The 21,309-nt window shown below is 39.8% G+C and overlaps 1 protein-coding gene across 4 annotated transcripts in view; it reads right to left on the bottom strand.

The window, feature by feature from the left end:
- The window catches only part of LOC306809324 (uncharacterized protein), a 303,319-nt gene that overhangs the window by 231,400 nt on the left and 50,610 nt on the right, over positions 1-21,309 (bottom strand). For 2 of the 4 annotated variants that reach the window (XM_079320710.1, XM_079320713.1), the window contains 22 exons: positions 21,138-21,304; positions 19,659-19,771; positions 18,702-18,783; positions 18,345-18,482; positions 17,499-17,661; positions 16,669-16,790; positions 15,145-15,285; positions 14,058-14,171; positions 13,555-13,683; positions 12,933-13,098; positions 11,185-11,345; positions 9,960-10,125; positions 8,498-8,682; positions 7,828-7,920; positions 7,343-7,547; positions 6,239-6,426; positions 5,455-5,552; positions 4,877-5,061; positions 3,609-3,811; positions 2,991-3,180; positions 2,245-2,354; positions 308-427 (listed from right to left, as the gene is read on the bottom strand). In XM_079320710.1, coding sequence (XP_079176836.1) covers positions 308-427; positions 2,245-2,354; positions 2,991-3,180; positions 3,609-3,811; positions 4,877-5,061; positions 5,455-5,552; positions 6,239-6,426; positions 7,343-7,547; positions 7,828-7,920; positions 8,498-8,682; positions 9,960-10,125; positions 11,185-11,345; positions 12,933-13,098; positions 13,555-13,683; positions 14,058-14,171; positions 15,145-15,285; positions 16,669-16,790; positions 17,499-17,661; positions 18,345-18,482; positions 18,702-18,783; positions 19,659-19,771; positions 21,138-21,304 — 3,239 coding nt within the window. Of the gene's footprint in view, positions 1-307; positions 428-2,244; positions 2,355-2,890; positions 3,181-3,608; positions 3,812-4,876; positions 5,062-5,454; positions 5,553-6,238; positions 6,427-7,342; positions 7,548-7,827; positions 7,921-8,497; positions 8,683-9,959; positions 10,126-11,184; positions 11,346-12,932; positions 13,099-13,554; positions 13,684-14,057; positions 14,172-15,144; positions 15,286-16,668; positions 16,791-17,498; positions 17,662-18,344; positions 18,483-18,701; positions 18,784-19,658; positions 19,772-21,137; positions 21,305-21,309 lie in introns of those variants that run through there. The other 2 variants (XM_079320711.1, XM_079320712.1) reach the window with 2 other exon arrangements.

Genomic DNA, 21,309 nt, shown 5'->3' with positions numbered 1-21,309 from the left:
TTGTGTCCCCTCCCCCTTGCCTGCTTAGGACCATTCATTAACTTTATTCCCTTCTGAACAGGAGGTTATTTCTGTTCCAAATTCTGGACCTGTATCCTAAAGAGCAGTGGCATCATGCCACTACTCTGTGGGTGTCAAAACCTCATTTCATATTTATAGTGATAAAACCACCTTTTTTTCCTGAGTTGCTGTTTTGATTACTTCTAAAGTTCTCTGCAACTAAGCTTCAATATCTTTGCAATGAGTATGTGTCCTCAGAAGTATGACACATAATTAAGACAGTGCTTCTGGCTGAAGTTCTACTTACAACTCTGAAGCAGTTCCTAAGAAGTGAATGTGGTTCTTCAAAGAACACTTTACAGATGTTTTGCTTAGCTGTGATTGGACATGGCTTTTCTTTCTTCAGTGCAAGACTGCACTTATTCACCTGGGAAAACAGAATTACTGAAGTTGGTGTATTTTGGGGTTTTTTTGCATACATCAGGGTAGGATGAGTTCTTCAGATCCAGTGTGAGCTGGTTGGAAGGATGATATGGGCAGCTCAGTACCCTGCTCTAATATTTATTGTTCATTAATATTGAGAGGCCCCTTGCAGATTAGACCTTATTTCCTTTTGCTATTGATTCTGTTACTCACTGAAGGATTTTGGTGTGTAGTTGCTGACAGCAGGTAGTTGGCTAGTTCTCTTTTATATAGATCTGACAGGTCAAAGTTGTGCTTTCTGATGGAGAAAAAGAATTTCATACCCTTGCTGGATTATTCATAGGTAAAGGTGGCTTTAAAAAAAAAACAACAAAAACCACACTACCACGAAGTTCTTTAAGCAAGTGTAAATTGTAGTTATTTTAGTTACTAAGGAAAATAAACTGGCAGTTTACTCTGTGCTAACCCTCATCCTGCAGGAGTCAGACACTCAGTTCTCTCCTGTTGTGCAGCCCTGGCCTTGTTATGGTGGAGCTCTGCTGATGTCCTTTGCAAGGTCAGTGCATGACAAAGGCTGTGATAAAGCTCCTGGGGACAAGCTGCAGTCCGAGTTCACAGTTCAGTGTAATCAATAGTGCAAGTGCAGCCATTCTGCCCCTAAAGAGGGGCACTCAGACTGCCCTGCTTCTGTATGGCACTAAGTTTCTTATGTATGGCTTTTAATTGATTCTTTTGCTCAATGGCTCTGGGGAGTTTTGCATTTTTATGAATATATTAATATTTGTAGCAATTAAGAAAATTGTGCCTATGGTCAGTCACATTGTGATCCTCCCCCATTATTAACATAAACATAGGCTGCAAGCTCATTAACTTTATCTGCAACAGCAAGAAGTACAAGATACTTGAAGCCATTCTCTTTTACAGTAAAGTGCTGACATAAAGCTGAAAATGAGATTTTTGTTCCCAGAACTCAGGCATCTTCTGTGAGACAGGATAAATGGAAGAGTCACAAAATCTTTGTGGTAATATGATGCTGATTCCTTTTCTTTTTAGTAATAGATTCTTAAAATTAGACTTGGAAGAGATTTAGAAGATCCTGTCAACGTGGTTTGAGAGCATATTAAGGCTACTTTTCTTGGTTGGCTGCATTCACAAATGGTTCTGTACAGCCACACGTTTGTGTACGTAGATTATTTTCAGCTGATGACATAGTACATTAATTAAGTAGAGCTATAATATTACTGGTATAAAATTGTTACAAGATTTATGATAGTTATAGGAGTCTTTTTGTGCAAGTCAGTAACTGACAAAAATGTCTGAATACTTGGTGTGGGGATGGAAAACAAATTTACTAGTTATTTGTTTCTAAAGTTTTGTGTATTGATAAGATATAAAGCATGAAGAACAAAGAAAATTAAGAGGCTCAGCATACCCGGGTAGAACTAGTTTTTCTGAAGAAAAGTTTAAACTGTGGCCTGAGTGATGAATGTAGAGATTTGGCTTAGACCTGTACCACCTGTCCCTGCATTCCAGAAGAGGTGCTCTAAGGAAAAAAAACACTAAAGATACTTGGCCCCTATATCAGTTTCTTCTGAAATCAGCAACAGCCACCTCTGTGTTTTACCTAGGCCAAAAATATTCAGTGCCTATTTATAGGGAATTCTTGAACAGTTTTTAGCAAATATGTGCAACCTTTTCCTTGATTAGACACAGCAAAACAATACAGTGTGCTGCTATTTTTACTGTTGAGTTTAGTTCATCTAAGCCAGCCCAGTGTGTCAGACAGTGCCCTCTGTGCTCAGGAGCCCCTCAGTTCATTACCTGCCAGCTCTGTGTGAACTCCTTCACATTGTCAGTGAAGGAACCATTAGGCACCATCCATTCATTTCCAGCTTCATTATCATTGGTACCAAAAAGCCCAGCTGAAATACCTGGGAAGAAATTGAAATGGAGTAAAATAGGAGATGTCAGGAGTAGGTGCAGAAAAATTACAGCAGCTGTTTCTGTGCTCAGATTATTCTGTCCAGCAGAGCTCAGCTCTGTTGTGGAAGAGGGGAAGCTGCTCAGCCTGCATTGCCCTCTTGTGTCTCACCTGGTCATGGGCTTCTGAGCACATCAAGGCATCAGATCCATTCTCTGCTAATCTTCAGGGGATGGTTTAGAAATGTGTGGGGTACATGGATGGTACATGAATGCATTCCAAGTATACCAAAATCCCTGTGATGTTTTGGGTGTCACCTCTGTAGTTGTCTTGCAGATCTAACAAGGTAAGCCTGCTCTAGAGCAGAATCTCAACCAGGGTTTGGAGCTGGGCTGGCTACAGTACCTCTGCTTTATTGCACTGAATCAACAGTAACCCATAACTTGCTCTTCTCCCTGGGATGGTGCATTCTGTGCTCTATTTGGCAATTACTGGGAATGCCTAGGGCCATTTCCAGGGTGTATATAAATGAAGAGGGGGGAAAACAAGTGAAAGCACAGATGCTGGTACTACCAGTAGTACAGATAATTCAGAGAGATGGCAAAAATTACTAATAGCTGACAACAGCTGTGTGATTGATACTCACCATGGTGCCACCCAGCCAGAGTGACAGTACAGAGATCATACTGAAAATCACAGGAGATAGAAACTCCTTTCTGATCAGATACTTCTATTTTGTTGGTTCCTTGTCTTGAATTCATGGTACTGTTTTCAAGCGATTGATCCAGAACTTGGCAGTTCTCTTCCGTGAAGGAGAAGTTATACATCTTGGATATCTGTTTTAAAATGCAAATGCAGTTTCAAAGCTGTCATAGTGAAAGTTCAGTTACAGGCAAGCACAGTGGATTTGCAGCTGCGCTAAGGGCAACTTAGCCCAGAATTAAGGGAATAAGAACAGGGTTGTGTTAAACTTCTGAAAGAGCAGAAAACACAAAGCCTCCTTCTCAGTGCCATTCTCTTAGACCATGTCTAAGGAGGAAAGTTGAGAAGTTTGTGTCATATACAGAGAGCAAAGAGGCAGCCCTTGAGAGTTAAATAATTTTTGTTTTGGAGAGGTATTTTCTTTTTAAGAAGCGGTTACTTTAAAGCCATTGCCTGAGAGTGCTTCTGATCTGTGTTTTGAGCATTAATATTTTAAAAATTTTTTTGTCAGTTGAAGAAAAATTTCATTGAAAATAAAAAATGTTTGACTTTATCATCCTACCTTTAGTTGTGGGTAGATAGTGATCACAGTCTGGTTCATCTCCACATACAGTGATCTTGAGTTCCTGGTTTCCTCATTTAGTATTACAGTGAAAGCACCATGAACAAAATCCTTGGCAAGAAGTACACTGCACTTTGATGCCAAATCATACATTTTTCCATCAAAAGTCACAAGATGCTTGGTCCCCACTAACATAGCATGATCTGGAGAATGGTATTTCAGAAGAAACATTAGTGAGTTTTCCACAGAGAAGTAAATGCTGCACACACTGCAAAACACACAGCTTCTTGCTTTAATTTCTCAACTTATTATTACACTGACATTACTACACTTACATTTTAATTAGTTACAGTGTAGTTGCTCTTCAACAAAACTTCTCAGAAACAAAACACTTTAATATTTTTTTGTTGTTTTGTTTTTTTGTTATAGATTTACCTGAGTGCCATAAAACTTTAATAGTTGAACTGGGATTCAAAGGTCATCTTGACTTGTTACTGTACTACTTGATAGTAATATTTATAAACACACACCCCCACATTATACATTCTTATGCAGAAAACACAAGAATATTAATTCTCCAAAATCACCTCCAAAAACGACCCTTCCAAACCAGCACATCAAACAGCTGCAGCCCAGGAAACCCTTCTGATACATGACTCAGATTATTGGGTCACTAGGACCTATGTTCACAGCCCTCTCTTGTGTCATGCTGTACTGGGAGGAAACCATTAAAAAGGGTTTTCTGGAAAAGCTTCTCTCTAAGGGACAGCTGGACTGTTAGTGCATTCCTTTAGCATTTAGCAATACTTTTACAGGCAGTACTGTTGCTGAAGTTTTGGTAGGGCTCAGCTTGCTCATCCTAGAGGCAGCAGAGGTGAAGTCACCAGTTTTGAAGCCTTCATGCCAGGACACAGAGCCAACAGGTATGAGTAGCAGTGAGCCATAGTATCAACTCCCAAAAGCATATGGATAAGGCAGATAAATATCACCTGCTATTTCTAGTCCTAAGAGTAGGAAGTATAAAGAGTTGGAAAATTGGCATGAATATTAAGTAGAGCAGTGTTACTGCATGTCAGCTTTGCTCATAGTGTTCATCTTACACATACCATCACTATCTAACAAGAAAGACAATATGTAAGTTAATAGGAAAACTATTAATTAGCGACCATCTCTATGTAAACTCCTATTCCAAATACAATTTCTAAAATAAAGAACTAAGTGGAAATAGACCCAGGTACAAAACAAAGCAGTGCTTTGAAAGGGCTTACATTCAAAGGGGCTCTCCATCATCCTCCGTTTGAATCTATAGTACTCTGCAAGTATGTTGAGATTGTAGAGGTCTTGCAGAGGCCTCATTAGTTTTTCTCCAATGAGGTAAGTGGTAACATTTGCCAGCTGCAGGGACAGGTCTCCTTTAGGCAGTACTGGCAGCTTTCCTGCCACCGAACAGTTGCTGTAGAATACAAACAGAACACCCCTTATCTGCTGAACTGATGAAATGCTGTTGCTTTATTATTAGAAATGTTGAAGTGGAATATTCATAAGACTTGTAGTCTGGTTAGAACAGCAAAACACAACCCTACTCTGGCCAAGAGCTGCACTGCCCCAGGCCATCTCAGGCCAGTTATCAGTTACTGATGGCCTGTTTGCTGTCCAGTAGCTCCTTTCAAACACAGTGGGCCTGGCAGCCAACAGAAATAAACATTAGGATGTGATGTGATGACCAAAGCAAAGAGTGGTTGGGTGGCTGTCCAGAATCCTCAGCTGCAGACTGACAGGAAGAATAACCATGCACATAGTTTTAGAACAGTGCCCAGAGCAGGGATCCTGCAAAAACACCAGTTACCTGGGTGAAAAACTGTACAGGTTCAGCAAGGGCTTCCGGATCTTGCTCACAGCTCTGGAAAACGTGGCCTCTGCCCACCTGAGCACCTGCTGTGTAGCCTGTTGGAGAGCCACAGATTTTACAAGCAATTTCAGTATGGCTTCAGGGCAGGGTCAGTACTTGCAAATTAGTTTTAAAACAAGATATGTGAAATACACTTTAGTGTCTTTTGCATTTGTCTCCTGTCTGACCATGTCTTGTCATGTCAAGATTAATATCCAGAGGACAGACTCTAGTCACAACCAATAAATAATGGACAGAAATATATTCTTCCTAAATAACAAAGAGTAGCAATGCTTCACTAAGTTAATGTGCTTCAGTAGCTTGGAAAGGACTGGTTCTTTTGTAATATATATTAGCATTATGATAAATTTTTTATGCTTTCCATTTCAACTAGGAAGAGCCCAGATTTATTTGTGCACAGTTTATTGGAATCACAATTTCTTCTCCTCAAGCAAGAAAAGTAAAACCTACATGAATGACAGATTACTGCTGCTGTGATTTCAACCAGAATTAGTAAAACAACCTCTCCTCTAGCTGGAAAAGTACTTTCAAAGCAGGATAAATATTGCAAGAACAGTAAAGTGCCTGTGCACAAGGCGATTGTTATGTGGAAAATAACTGCACTATTTCCATAAACAAAAACAGCTAACTGTTTTTGTACATCTGTAGCTCAAAGCTGAGACTTAAATGTGTAGGCCTTGTCTTTTAAACCATTAGAAATGGAGAAGTGAGCTATACCAACCATATCCAAGCCTGCTTTCATAACCTTTAACGCCACCTGGATTGGTTCCATTAGCCACACATCTTTTACAATTTTGGGTAAGAAAGCCTGGATTTTCTTCATGTGCTCTTCTGTCTTCTCTCTCCAGACTTCATCCAATGGCTTCAAGGTTGCATCATAGTAAGCATCCTTCAAAGTTGCTAATGGCTCTGAAGCAAACACATTAATGAGACAAACCTTAGCTGCATTGGTACAAAGTGGCCCTTTGCTTGTTTTTTTCCACCCAACTTCCAGCATGAGGAGCACAGAAATGTGGAAGAGGCAGCTGTGTTTCTATGGCAGTCAGGCAGATTGCACAGCTGTGAACTGAAAAAGCCATTTAGTTCTGACCCTGACCCCCTTATAAATACATTGCTGCTGTCCAACAGAATGTAAGGGATGCTCTACAATGTGTCCCCATCAGAGCTGTAATGCTGTACGTCACTGCACAGACTGCTCCTGCTAAGCAACAGGACAGTTAGGTCACAACTGATTTAAAGCATGGTATATCAATCAAATTCAGCTTCTGAGTGGGAAGAGCCTAGAGCTAAGTGGTCCAAAGTGAGTTTTTACCCTTGTGAGAACTGAAGGTTCTCACAGCTAATTCCAGCTGACCACATTTCTCAAAGGTTTCAGTATGGGCCACAGTCCAGCTGAACAGTGAATTAGTGGCTACTGGATAGGCTTGGAAAAAAACAGATCAAATGAAATCCAATTAGTACAAGTATTAAAACCTCAAGGATGGGTATGAACAGCCCTTTGGGAGGAAAGGCTTGCCAGGGAACTGTTAGCAGAAATACTTCAGTTTAGGAATTAAAGACTCTGTTCTCATCAGACTGAACCCAGCCTTTTGCAACCAAGAAAAAGCCTCACCACTGATTTCATTAGAAAGGTGCTCACAGAGAGCCTTCTTAGAGCTTATTGCATCAAGGCTCCCACTCTGCACTAACAGCCAAGGTCAGCACTTCTTGCTAGATTCAAAATAGAAACCTTTGTGCTGTTCAGTATGTTTTATAGTTTACAATGAAGTTTGGTTTGCCCTGCACTGACATTGTCCCTATTCTTGCTTTGCACTGTTGTGCTTACTTTGTAATTCATTCTGCATTTGCCGGACAACATCTTGAATTTTCTCCAGGTAAAGTGGGATCTTGCTTCTCAGAATGTGCCCAATTCCACTTTGCTTCCACACCTGGGTGACAGCTGTACCCCCACTGTGCAGGAATCCTGTTGCCCTTTGCAAGGCCACTGAAGACCAGCCAGCTGCTTCAGACAGGAAACCAACGTGCTGCACCTACAGTGGTTCCAAAAAAGAAGCAATTTCAAAACACATAGTGATCTCAAGAAAAACCCTGACTTCATTGCGAGGCAATTCTGACTCCACGGAGTTGGTCAGAGATACAGAATCTCCACCATTAAACATGCTTTTGGCCTCTGAGTTACAGGTCAGCACAGGAGCCATCATTGAAATGTTTGAGCAAAAAGGAAAAACAGCTGCAGGCAATATAATGATGTTTAACTAACACTGCATGAACACTTCATGATTTATTCACAGATCATGTACAGATACTTACTGATCTCCTGAATCTCGACAGGTATCCATCAAACTTCTTTATCTTCTCCATTAGTGTAGCTTTCAAAAGGCTCCCAATTTCATTAAACTTGTTCTATGAGAAGATTGTTAAAACCTTAATTTCATTACTTAAAATTGCTTTTGCTGGATCCAAATCATTCAAAGTTTGAACTAGTTTAAATGTCAGCAAACACCCACAGTGGCCTCACATTTCTTAGGGGAAACTACTTCTGCATTATTCAATGGATAGACAAGGGAACAGAACAGTCAAACGATAAAAGGCAAAAAGCCTTCCCCAAGCAGAGAGTATGTGAAACCCTACTAAAAGTGAAAGCACGTTCAGATTCTAATCATTAGTTTTGTAACCAACACACTCAGTGGTTACTGCTGCTCTCACTTTATTTACTGAGGATCCTTCCTCAGAGGATCCACCATTTAGAAGAGGGTCCTGTATTTTCTATCTCTAGGCATGGCTGAACTTCTTAATTCTCACCATGGTATCTTCTCACATCAACGTGAAACTAATTTAAACATTGCATAATTTTACCTGATTACTCACCAAAATTCACACTTGAAGCCTATATGGAAAGTGATCCATCAAAATTACAAAATCAAATAATATTCTTGGAAAATTGTGCTGCACTTAACAATCACTCAAGGGTCTCACTCACCTCAGCCTTAAGAACTGGATCCCCACATCCATGAGCCAGAAAACTCAAGCTTCCATTAGCAGCTGCTACAGCCACTTGTGCCATGTTTTCCTGTCTTTTACCATTGATACTGAGATAGGTGTTAATGGCAGCCATCTGTTGCCCATCAGAACAAGCACTGACTTCCATTCCTTCTTCTAAATCCCCTTAAGGAATGAAAAGAGCACTTAATTTACAGGAATAACATTGACAGTCCTTGTTTCAAAGCCAGCTTTTAATTACTTAGGTGATCAATCAGAGTGTGTTACGTGTGGAGGAAAAAAACCAAAACCAAAACAAAACAGAAGAGATAAACAAGAGACAATTAGATTAGTGTCAGGGTTTGATCTCTTCTGTGTGGCTTGTCAATGAATTATAAATACAGATTTGGTACTGCAAAGGAAGCACTGGATTAATGTAAATCTAAATCTCTCGGTCACACTGATTTACAGGCCTTCTACTTTAGTCCTTACTGTCCCTTGTTGCAGATGTTTCAAAACTGCTCAGCCCTTAAATGAAAGCCTGTCAGTTCCACCCACCATATACACAAGTTTCTACAGAAGCAATGGTGAGCATAAACAAACAGTTGGCAAAGTGCACGTAGAATCTGGGTTGAGAGCTGAGCTGAGTAATTTCTACAAACTTCTGACTTCAGTGGTTCACAAACTAATGGTCCTATAATCTCAGATGAGGACATGAACCTGAGATAAACTCCCCTGCAGAAGTGTGAAATGGCAAATCCATAAGTGAAACAAGGGATTGTTAGCAACATGAGTTTGAGAGAACTGGGATACGACCAAATCTATTTGGTTTGCACCCAACTCTAATGTAGCTGAAATGTGGATGAGCTCCACCTCTTGCAGCTCATTTCATCTCACTTTACTCATCTGGAATTTAGGCATAACTTGAACCAAGAGCCTTTTTTTTCCTCTCAGTTGTCAGTCAGAGCTGACTGCTGTGAGACAATCCCCTGTAGCCAGTGATTACACACATTCCATTTCACACATCCCAGTTCATACAGCTGTTCCAGCATGTGGTACAATCAGTGTCTGGAGGTGCCTCTCTCATTTCCTTAATTGAATTTGGAATGCAATTATTATCTTAAACAAGGCACAAAACTTTAAGATGGTCATATCAGGAGGAATTTAATCCTAACTTTTTTTACCATCTATTGTAATCATAAAAAATGTCTCCCAAACTGACCCTTGTAACAAATTTTAAGCTGAAGCTTTTATTTATCTGAAAGACCATAGCTTGAATGAGCTGAGCTAGCTCAGTGCTAGAGACATGGCCTTTCTTCCTGTCTCTTCATAGCAGTGACACTGGGAGTCACAGTTCCAGTTGGAAGTGACTCATAAGGATCATCAAGTCCAGCTCCCTGCTCTTTGCAGGATGAACTGAAACTAAGTCCTGTGGCTGAGAGCATGGCCGTTGAGGTACTTACCTTGCAGATACCCCATGTAGTACTGAAAACACTCCTTTCCTTTTGAAGCAGCTACTTTTACTTTCTCTTTCTCATCAATAATCCCCTCCACCAGGATTTGGCTCTGGACAGATGAGGAAGCAGCAGTTCCTGTCAGGCCTAGCCAAATATCTTCAAAGGCTCTTAACTGCAGCCATAAAGGAAAAACATTTATTCAAAGCCACCACACAGAATTAATGATCCTTCAGAGATGGTGCTCAAATACCAGTGCTTCCCACAAAAGGCTAAGTGGTGAGGGAAATGTTTCCCAATGCTTGTACACTATGCAGGAGTTACACTGAGAGGCACAAGCATCACAGTGACTGGCCCAGGAGCTGAATGACTGGATAACATGAGGCTGGTGGACAAAATACTAATGGAAGCAAAGAAAGAAACAATGTCCCAGTCTGTTCTCTGTGAGGCTGCTATTTGTGCTATTTATTCCAAAACACAGAATGAAGCAAGGTCATGCAGAGCTGATATTCATTCTATCAAATGGAAAAATAATTTAGTATTTGTTACTGATTAAATAATCGTCATAATTTTGTTAAGGGACAGTCTGTTGTATCAGTTAGTGACTGAAGTACCACATTCCTGCTAATGAAGAGTTTGGATGGTGCCAGCTCCGTGAGTTTTTTGCCTCATTCTATTGTCTCCATCTGCCTTGTTACCATATTAATTTCACAGGAAATTGAAAGCAAATGCAAAGTGGGGGTGTGCTGGGGAGAGAAAAAGGAAGATATTTGTCTCAGAATGAGCATCATATGGGCTGTCCTATGCCTTTTTTAGGGTTTTTTTTGGTCAGTTCTTTTTTCTGGCAAATTATGCTTTGCGTAAGCATTGTATTTTGTTTCCTTCTTTCTTTTGAGGAGGTGAAAACCCCATATCTCATACAACAGAGCAGTCATGCTGAAGGGGAGTTATAACAGCACACAGCCTCTTAAAATTGATACACTACACTGGGAACATGCCTGCTTTATTTGTGACAGCTCCACAGAGAACTAATGGTGCCTTCCTTTGTCGGTCAGTCACACTGCATGGATGCTGCCTAACTGCTCCTTTAGAGACAGCCCTAAAGAAACCAGGAGTGTTTTGAGTTACCTGCTGTTTTCTAGTCACTGCCTGCACCTGATCCATTTGGGAGATAGATGGCAGCAGAAATTTGAAAACAAAACCCCAGTGTCAGTAAAATAAAATAGAAACTCACTTCAATTTCCAGAGAGTAGTTCTTTACATCAGCAGTGCTCTGATTCTTTATGGATATTCCAATCAACCCCTTATCTCTCCCGTGATCAGCAAAGTGGAATCTGCCCTCTGACTGCAAAATGATGTCATCTTTGTTGAGCTGGTGCTTTCCAGATAATACAACTACCTAAGCATGCACAAAAAAAGGTGTTAAAGCTTCCACACATTTCCAAACAAATAGGCCATGTTTTGAGTAGTACAAATTTGTACAGTGGCAGCATTGTCATAAATTGCACCCGAACAAAACTTGTAGTCTCAGAAACCTGCACATCCTCCTGCTCCTCACAGCACTGCCTTCATCACATCTTCAGTTTCTGTGCTCTAACAAAGCATGTTCAGTGATTACACCCTAAGGCCAGAGGATCAGCTGCAGAGAATCGTATTTTGTTAAAATGTCCAATGTTTTTTGCTCCTACACTTCTCAGCTACTCTACCCAGATGTTCTGATAAAGCTGGGGATACATAGGAGGTGAGGTGAATATTGTCCTGGTTTCCACTGGGATAGAGTTAATTTCTTCTCAATAGCTGGTACATTTTAGGAATTGTAGTTGGAATAGGGTTGGTTACACACTGATGTTTGGGATTTGCTCAGATGTTTATCCTAAGTCAAGGACCCTTTTTGTGTGTGTCTCTCCTGCTCCTCCTGTGAGGAGGTGTAGACTTGGGACAGGTGGCCAGCCTGGCCAAAGGGATATTCCATACCACAGAATACCATGTCCAGTACATAAACTGGAGGAAGGGGCAAATCTGGGTTTGGGAAGGGGGGTCTGGAATTGGGCAGAGGGTAATGAACAATTGTGCATCCCTTTTTTTAGTTTTTTATTATTATTGATAGTAGGAGTAGTATTTACTATTATTATCATATTTTACTTTGTTTTCAATTACTAAACTGTTCTTATCTTAACATACAAATCTTTTCCTTGTCCTCCCCATTCCACAGGGAGAGGGGAGGGAAAGACAGTGGTTGAGAGAGTGGTTGTCGTGCTTAATTTCCAGCTGGGCTTAAGCCATGATCCCTTTGAAGAGAATGAACCAAAAATAAATACAAAGGCACCTGCTTTTGGAGTACCATGCACATACATCCTTTGCATTATAAACAGGTTCTTTCACATCTTGGTGTGGGAAAATGTTTTCTGTTGCTAATAGAATGAGATCTGCTCTGACAGTAAATAAAGAAACTAAGATGTGTTTCACCCTGGAGAGACATTTATTGGAGGTTCCAAGTTCTGTGTTTGTGAGTGTCTACAAGCAATTCTGAGGACCAACATGCAACTAAGGAAATGTGTAATAGAAAAATAGGCTTACATTACAGTTCAAAAATCCATCACTACCAGCAGAGCAATCATAAAAACCAGCAAACTTTTACCCACAGGGGAAGGAAAGCACTTTTACTCCTCTCTAGTTTCCTTTTTGATCACTTAATGAGCCTGTTTTGGTATTCTCCAGAAACATGAAATTAAGATACCTCTGAAAGAGGAATAGGAAAAAAAGAACATGGAGGAAGTGAGAATGTTTACAGTCATGAAGGGACCTATAGAAAACACTATAGTGGCAAACAGAATCTTCCTGCCTCAGTGCATCAAATGACACAGTTCATTTATTTCAGTTACAGAAGTATGGTAAGTCTTCTGAAGAGTTGCAGCTGAAGAAAGTTTCTCCAAACAAGTAATTACATTTAAACTGAAGTAGATTCAATGTGTTTTGTCAGACTTACATTTGGAAGGTCACAGAACTCATAGCTTGTATAGTAATCCAGGCAAGAGCAGTAGTTTGTTTCCATTTTACCCAGAATCTTCTGTTTGGTACATGGGGTCAGGAAAATATTTTCCAGAACAACTTCTAACTGAAACTTATCAGAATACAAGACTTGATTTCTCTGCAAGGAACCAAGTAAACAAAGTTAAAATATGACAGCAGGATCTTAGACACTCCTTGGAGCCTACTCATCCCATCCCCAGGCTGACTTTTCTTATTCTAGTAGCTTTAGGATTTTAATGTAACATTTCCAAAACATAACATTTCCACTTGACAATGTTTTGACTTATCAGTCTTATTAGCAGTCCCCATCCTACAAGTTTTGTAAATTTAGGGCACAGGTGAGGGCTCTAGTTTGTAAGAACCCTTTCTTTTTAAACTATGCTCCATTTAGCCTTCTTCCTGTGTAGAGAAAAATATCAAAGGTAAATAAGGGTATTTCACAAAAAAATGGTACTCTACAGAAGCTATCTTAAAATCCACTCAACATTACATCTAAAACTAAGATAATTTCTCATCTACTGATAATAGCTTCCATAGAAATGGTGAGTCAACAGATACAATTGCCTTCTCTTACCTCATATGTGAAATTATGTTTGAATGTTTTGTCATCCCAATTCAGATCTAGGTATTCATTAAACAGTGCTGGTCTTTGCTCTAGAGACCCACATGCATGCAGGTGTTCCATGCTTAATATTCTCTGAAGCTGGAAAAGTGGAAAAAATTGAGCCATATAGGTAATGTTATAAAGTGTTCAGTATATCCTTGGGCAGTAGGTTTCCTGGGCAAAAACACACCCTGTAAGAACCCCTGGATGCTCCATACCCATGAAACACTGCTTCAGTCTCTCCCAAGAAACCTAAGGGGCTGACAGCTCTGTCCTGAGCCCAAGTACAACCATGTCTAGCAACACGAAACAGAATTTTTCACAGAGTTTATTTTTCTTCCTGTGAGACACAAAAAGGTTGACTTAAAGGCTTTCATATTGTAACAAGTACAGAAAAAAAAAAATCCTTCTGTGAGGATCAAACACAGAAATTTGGGTACACTCATCCCTTCCAAGGGATGTAGGATTCATACCTGGCCTGCAGAGAGTGTCACACAGCCACCCCAGGCAGTGATGTCCACCTTGGATTTGTCCTCCAGGCCCAGCTGGAGGTGAGCAGGCTGCCCAGCATTCCCTGAGACCTGCAGCTGAAAACAGAGAATTTGTCCAGCAGCAAGACTAAAACCAGCAGAATGATCCCCATCCAGTGGAGGACAGCCAAGCCAGAGTGAAAGGTGCCAGAGATCCATGTTCAAACTCCATGGAACTCTGTGGTCTGGAAGCTCCAAGCCTGAGACAAACACAGGGAAGCTGCACTTCTACAACCAAGGCCATGGATGGCTTTTGTTACCCTCTCTCTGGAAGCTCTTTGGGATCTGTCATGCAAAGTAATGAATGGCATAACTGCAATAATGACCCCACAAAGAATTTATTCCTCTGAATACAATTCTGGAACCATGCTGAATGTTGTGCAAACCCCTCTGAGCACCAAAGGGCTTCTGATGAACAAATACTGCACAGCTGGCACAGCTTACTGCTGAAAGTCTTCAGCCTCAGTGTCCTGACATGCACAGGGCATTGTCAGACAGAAATTATACTGCAGTATTTGATCCTGAAGGATGATTTGTGGAATTCCTCCTCCTCTTTTTCCTTATATATGCTTCACAACTACAGTTTAAAGCCTTTCTAGCCTTGCACATTTTCACATTTGTGTTGCAATTTCCTATACAATCAAAGAAAAGTTAAATTTTTTTCACAGGGGTATCAAAGAGTTTCTGGTGTAGTTTTATTGTGGGCTTGGGATTTTTTTTTGCTTTTCTTGTGTGTGCAGACTAGGAGTTTGTTCATTGCTTTATGGACAAAAATTGCCTCATTTTCATTGCTTGGCTGGTTCCTGGGCACTTCTGGTTTTCTTCCATTCAAAATGGGTCAATGTTAAAAGTGCAAGGCTGTTTGCTAGGAAACAGTGCTGGTGGTTTGGACACAAGGCCATAACAGCATTCGGTGGTCTCTACATTTTTCAGGATGGTTTCTGATTCTGCAATTCTCAGGGATGAAAGGCACACTCAGTAAATGCAGTATCACAGCTGTGTGTTTTGCAGTCCAGTCTCATGATCTCACCTGCTGGTTGTACTTTCTGCCCTTTCTTTCTGACATGGAATTCACATCCAGTTGCTTCAGAGTGTAATTAAATGGGTGGGTAACAGTGGCTCTGTAGGTTGTCCGGTGTCTTCCAAACTTCAGAGAGGATGACACTGATATCTGATCCATATCGACAGGTAGAAAAGGAAAATGTGAAATAAAACACCTCTCACATACTGACCTCAAACATGTACCCAGTAAAATTTCCCTGTACCTTGTCCCCAGATGAATTATGTGCCCAACAAAGCCCTTTCTGAAGTAGTAAGGCAAATAAATGTTGAAATTAGGACAATTTCTGCTGCATAGCACAGCTAAAAGCAGAACTACCCTCTGTATTTTACTAAAATCATGAACGGCGCTTAAGTTTGTTGAGGCTTAATTTTGATCTCATCTTTAGGCACTGCAGGCTGCACTGCCACAGAGTCATTAGACAGCTTGCAAAGTTAAAGCACAAGAAAAAACATTTGCTTCATCAGGAACTAAATTCTGTTGTGTTGTTAAGAGAAAAAATTTGTGGTAATTTAGAAAAAAAATTGTGGTAATTTAGACAGTGGTGGCATTTAAATATTTGTGGTAATTTAAGCAGGAGTAAAAAAATATATTCTATACAACTGCTAAAGTAAATTTTGGAATTTTAACACTTTTTAAAGAAATAAAAAAATTCCATGCTCTTTGCAGGCACGTTAATGTTTATATGTGGTACCATGTTTTATACATCGTCTTCTGTTTCCATTATTCAGAAAATAATGTAATACTCAGCTAAGGTGCTGCATTTCAGATGCTCATGTAAAGACAGCACAGTTACCAGCAAGTCAGAAGAGTGTCCCCCCTTAACCACATCTGGAGATCTACCTACTCTATGTTCTCCTACTTCTGTCTTTTTCACTCTTTATATTTTTTAAAAACAGTCCTGAGTTACTTTATGAAAACAGAGACCAGTTTCAATTGTTCCATATTTGTCAGTCTTGCAAAGAAGGAGGAGACTGAAAGAATGAAATACAAAATTTGACTGAATCAGTAAAGCTGAAAATGCTAAGCAAGGTATGTGTCTACTTCTGTGTGGGTGAATCCAGTATTATACCCATACAACAAATTCTTTGTCCTTTTCAATCTCAACTAATGCTCACACTCACTCATCTTAGATTTCACTTCTTTGTCCATAAGCTGCTTTAAGCATGACATTTGTGCTATTCTTCCCACCTACTCTCAGAGGCCTTTACCCAGTGCTTTGAAGGTTATGCATTTCATTACCTTTGGTTAAGCAGCAAGGTGTGGGGTTACTGCAAACAAAAAAAAATACTGTGGCCTGAAAATGCCTCCTACAAGAATATCAGCTGCTCATCTTTCACAGTCAACACTGTTTATACACCCAAGAAGGGGGACAGTTTGCCATATAGTCGAGTTCCCTGGCTTGCTTAGTGTCTTTTTTAATAAAAAAAAAAAAGGGGTCTTCTCGATATTCCTGTCATTCTCCTGACATTTATTTGCACTGGGCTACTCTACCTTGTCCTTCTCATTCCAAATGACAGCAAGATCATCCCGGTGACTGCGTGCTGAATGTTTCACATATAAGTTGACCCAGGCATGCCGTGGAAAAGGGATGGAGAGAGGATGGAGAAGTTCAACTACAAGGAAAACAAACAAGTAAGATTTCCCAGCAGGAATCATGACTGTTCCCAGGACATTTTCCCACAAGCAGCAGGACATCCATTGGTTCCCAGGGAAACACTCGGCTCTCACACACAGCCCTACCCAGCAGCCACAAGGATTTCAGGGTGCTGATGTCTGCTCAACCTGAGGAAATGTAAGTAAAAACAGGAACCCTCTCTCTATTTACCAACAGAACAGTAGTTACCTGCAATAACCAAAAGATTGACAGCTACACCCAGAGTAACTTCAGCAACAACAGCCAGAGAAGTAATAGGTGTGAAACTGAGATGGCCTTACACTGAAAGGGGAACAGCTTACAACACTCAAACAGGTAAGTGCATCTTCTCTATTTTCATAATTTCTATTTCATAAAACCTCAGCATAAGGGTTTAAGACCTCAAGGTAGCAGCCAGTGTGACCAGCACTCCCTTCAGCACCCAATACTTAAGTTTTATGTTCCATATCCACAAAGCAGAAAGAGTATTCTGAAGTGGACATTTCTAACAGCCAGACCTATAGTGAATTTAAAGCAAATAAGACCTTAGAAGCCCTAAATTGAAACCAGGATTGAAATCCTTTGGACATGCACTTAGAATATGCATTTTGAAATCAGATTTATGTATTTTATTTTATTTTATTTTATAGTATGAATGAACCACCTGTAAAAGACTTGAGAAACCTACCCTGAATGCCATGACCTCCATGCAGCTTTGGGAAGAGCCCAGTGTAAGTGCCTGTTAGCTTTATCTCTTTGCCATCCCACAGGGCAATGTGCCTCAGCAGACGAGTTCTGTTGCCTTTTTGGTAAATTGTCATGAACACAAGTTGCCTTGGAAGAATTTTAAACTAAAAATAAAAGAGGGCAAACATTAAACCCCAAATTCCCTGAGAAGATAAAACCTAAATGTAATTTTGTTACTCTAAAGTCCTGTGGGGTCTGCAGGAATGTGTTTTTAGAGGTCTAGTACAATACTCTAAGTCCACTGCTCTCATACAAGCAGCTATTCATTTCTACTTGTCTTCATTTCAACAGTAAGTCATCTTTCAAAAGATGACTTATAATGTCAAATAATGAAATGTACATAAACAACTGAGTATTCCCTTTACAACAGTCTTTTGTTATTATACAGTTTGATTTTCTTTTATCTCACAGAATAATCCTTACAACATCAAGAGTCCCACTATTGCAAAATAAATCCAGGAGACAGCACAAAAAAGAATAGGTATTTGTGACAATTTTTCTTATTTAGAGAAAGAAGTGTGTGGTACCTGCATTGTAAAAACTGGTTCAGTTTATAACACATTCTTTTTCTTATTTCCTGTGAATCCTATATGAGTGCTCCATCTACAGGAGCAAACAAATATAAACTCAAACTAATCCACAGTCAAATGTTTGTTCATGCTACTGGAGAAATCAAGGCCAAAACACCTCACACAGCAGCAGCTGTGTTTGGTCTTCACTGCCTGGCAGCCACCCCTGAGTGCCCTCCTGTCACAGCCTGCCTTTGCCATCAGTGCCTGGTACCAACCTGGGCCATGGTCTGTGCCACTTCAATGGCATTAGTGTAGCTGCTTCCAGTCAAAGTTAGCTTTGCTGAAACATTGAAATCCCTTTTCTCCATCCTGAGGTAGAGTTTGCCTTTTGCTTCACTCATATCATAATTAACCTTTGCAAGTACCCATTAAATTTAAAAAAATAATAATTAAAAAAAAAAAAAAAAGGGAAAAGAGAAGATTGGGATTGTTAACATCTTTACAAACAGGAACATCCTCAACAACAAAACATTAGACATACTAGTACAAGAAATAAAGCAGCTTGACTCCTAACATATTAGACAAGTCTACTTTGCAGTCATGCATGCAATGGATTACTTGCAGATAGTTACCTTAGAAGACAGTTCTGCTGCACAGGGGAAGTACTGTAGAAAGAAGGGATGAGTCTGGAGTGCTTTTATATTCAACTCTTCACTAAAGGGAAAAAATGTACTCTTGTTCAACAATATTTCAGAAAGTCCACTCCTACTGGCAGCACAAGTTCATCTGAGTTAGCTCCAAGTCTGCCACAGCTTTTCGAATTAAAATGGCAGCACCTGCCACTGAATACTTACCCAGCTCCCAGTTTTTGATGCATTCACAGAAAATTACCATCTCTGAGCTCAGTAACCAAAATCTGTGTATGCATCCCAGGGACAGAATGTAGCCCATTGGACCAGAAATCACTTTACCATAGAAAATGCATGAGCTTTTTAAAAATGAGAAAGATATTTTGAATCTGACTTCACAAGCACTTACAAACTTAGCATTTACAATGATCTGAGATTTTAACAGAACTTACAAGACTTTTCAGTGCAAAGGTCTTTTACTAGAAACTTAAGAAATATCTGAAATACCCCAAGGCTGAAAATATCACACCTCTAAACACCCTTAAAAGCCTACAGTTTTGTGCAGATACAGCCATAGTGATACCAACTTAGAAAACCAAGTCTCGATAATTTTAGAAGTTTCAACTGTAACTGTGCCAAAACAATTTAATAAGGTTTAAATAGTTACATCAGGTTAAGTTATATTTTTAAGTACTTGTCTAATTCAGACCTAGAGTTTTATGGACTCTTTCACTGTCTGTTGCTTGGAGGCAGAGAGACAGGTCCCAAACTGTGAGGGAAGGAATCTGTCTGCTGCCTTCAGAAACTCCCTGAGGTTTACAGTGTTTGGGGTGACTACTCACTTTATCCAAGTTTTGTTATCCAGTTCACCAGTGATTTGGTGATTAATACTGTAACTGTTTTCCATGGAATCACAGTGGCCTAACGACATTTTTATAGTGCTCAGAATGACCCTTTTACCCTTGTTGGTCTTTTTTTCTACTGATGGAAAAGGAGAAGTTTTTGTTTTGTTCATAGGTCAGCCTCAGAGCACCTTCAGTTTCATTTTCAGTCATGACTTCTTGAACTGTCATCTGTGGAGAGGGAAAATAAACAAATCACATGCCATAACTTCTACTCATCGTTTCACCTCAATTGAGCACAATCTCTTGACTCACTTAAAATCATCATCTTGACTGAAGTTTATCTTCCAGAAAGGCCTTCTGGATGCTTCCTAGATGTAAACCAAGAGCCTCAAGAGAGGTTTTCCTTTCTTGTGTTTGTGTTTCCATAGCGACTCATTTGCATTATTGACAAATATTAGTGTCATTTTCAATGTACCCTTATCTGCTTTTAAGTCTAAAGCTACTGGTTCTTCCTTATAGCTACTGGTTCTTTACTGGTCTAAAGCTACTGGTTCTTCTCCACACTCTCATTTTTCATATACTAGAAAGAAAATGTGCTCTTTTTTTACTCCAGGGCATTTTCTTCCTCCCACAGCTGCTGCATCATCTACAGCCTTATCTTGAAAATGCTAAAGAATCTCTTTGGGAAAGATAAGGGCTGTTTCCCACACTTTAGCATCAACACCAATATTTGCCAAAGTCTGTCAAACTTCAGTAATTTCTGAAGTACCCTGTTTATACTCACACCTTATACATTAATAAGGCATCTCAAGAATTACCATCTCTGCTTTTCTTTTTTTTTTTTTTTTTCATTCAAACATTTAGAGGATAAAAGACATTTCACTAAATATTAATGGGGAAGGAGCAGTGAAAATATCTTCTACCTTTCAATAAAAGGATGGCTGTAAATATTCCCTTGAAACACAGATACTTAATATGCAGGTTTAATATTGATCTAATGTTTATGTTCAGGAACGTTGACCTTTACTCTTGCATCCTAGCTACATGTCCTGTTATTTGAAGAAAAGGTGGTGGATCACTTGGAAGTGTTTTTCTGTATAGTAATCTTCAAAAGAGAAGGGGACATTTCAACTGATGCTTCTTTCTCCCAAGGGATAAACAGGTACAGCCTTTGTTGATACTATCAAGGAGATTGGAATATAAATCTACTTCTATTTATTCAGCACTGAAGCATTTTAGGTAAAGTGGTTTAACCAAGCCAAGGAGTTCTCTAGGTATGAAGGACTTTCTACCAAAAGTTCTTTCTACTTTTGTGAGTCCTATCAGCTGCAAAGTGACAGAAAATACGTGACTTCCTGAAATTAGTAACCCTGAAACTGGGGATTTCAGGTACCTCCTTGGAAACAGACCACTAGCTCTGTACTTAAGTTAAACAAGGATTTCAGATAAACTGGGCCAAGTCAGCTCTCAGCTGTGCTTGTATATAAACTTGAAGTAATTTCACTGAGGCCACTTGAAATGCTCTGGATCAATGCAAATGTAACTCAAGTGACAGCTTTCATCAAAGCACAGCAGAAGTTCCATGGTGCATTACCTTAAGAAAGAAGGGAAGTCCCAGGTGATGGAGAAGTGATATTGAATGCTTCACCTCTGCCATGAACACAAATATACCAAAAAGTTCAGAGTCTGTGTCAACATCCACAGTCACAGTTATGTCTTTCTCATCATACTGGATTTCACAGACAGTCTTGGCTTTGTTTTCTATG

This window comes from Erithacus rubecula (assembly GCF_903797595.1).
Source record: "Erithacus rubecula genome assembly, chromosome: 17".
In the NCBI taxonomy this organism is placed as follows: Eukaryota; Metazoa; Chordata; class Aves; order Passeriformes; family Muscicapidae; genus Erithacus; species Erithacus rubecula.
This window is presented reverse-complemented; position numbering and strand designations above follow the sequence as displayed.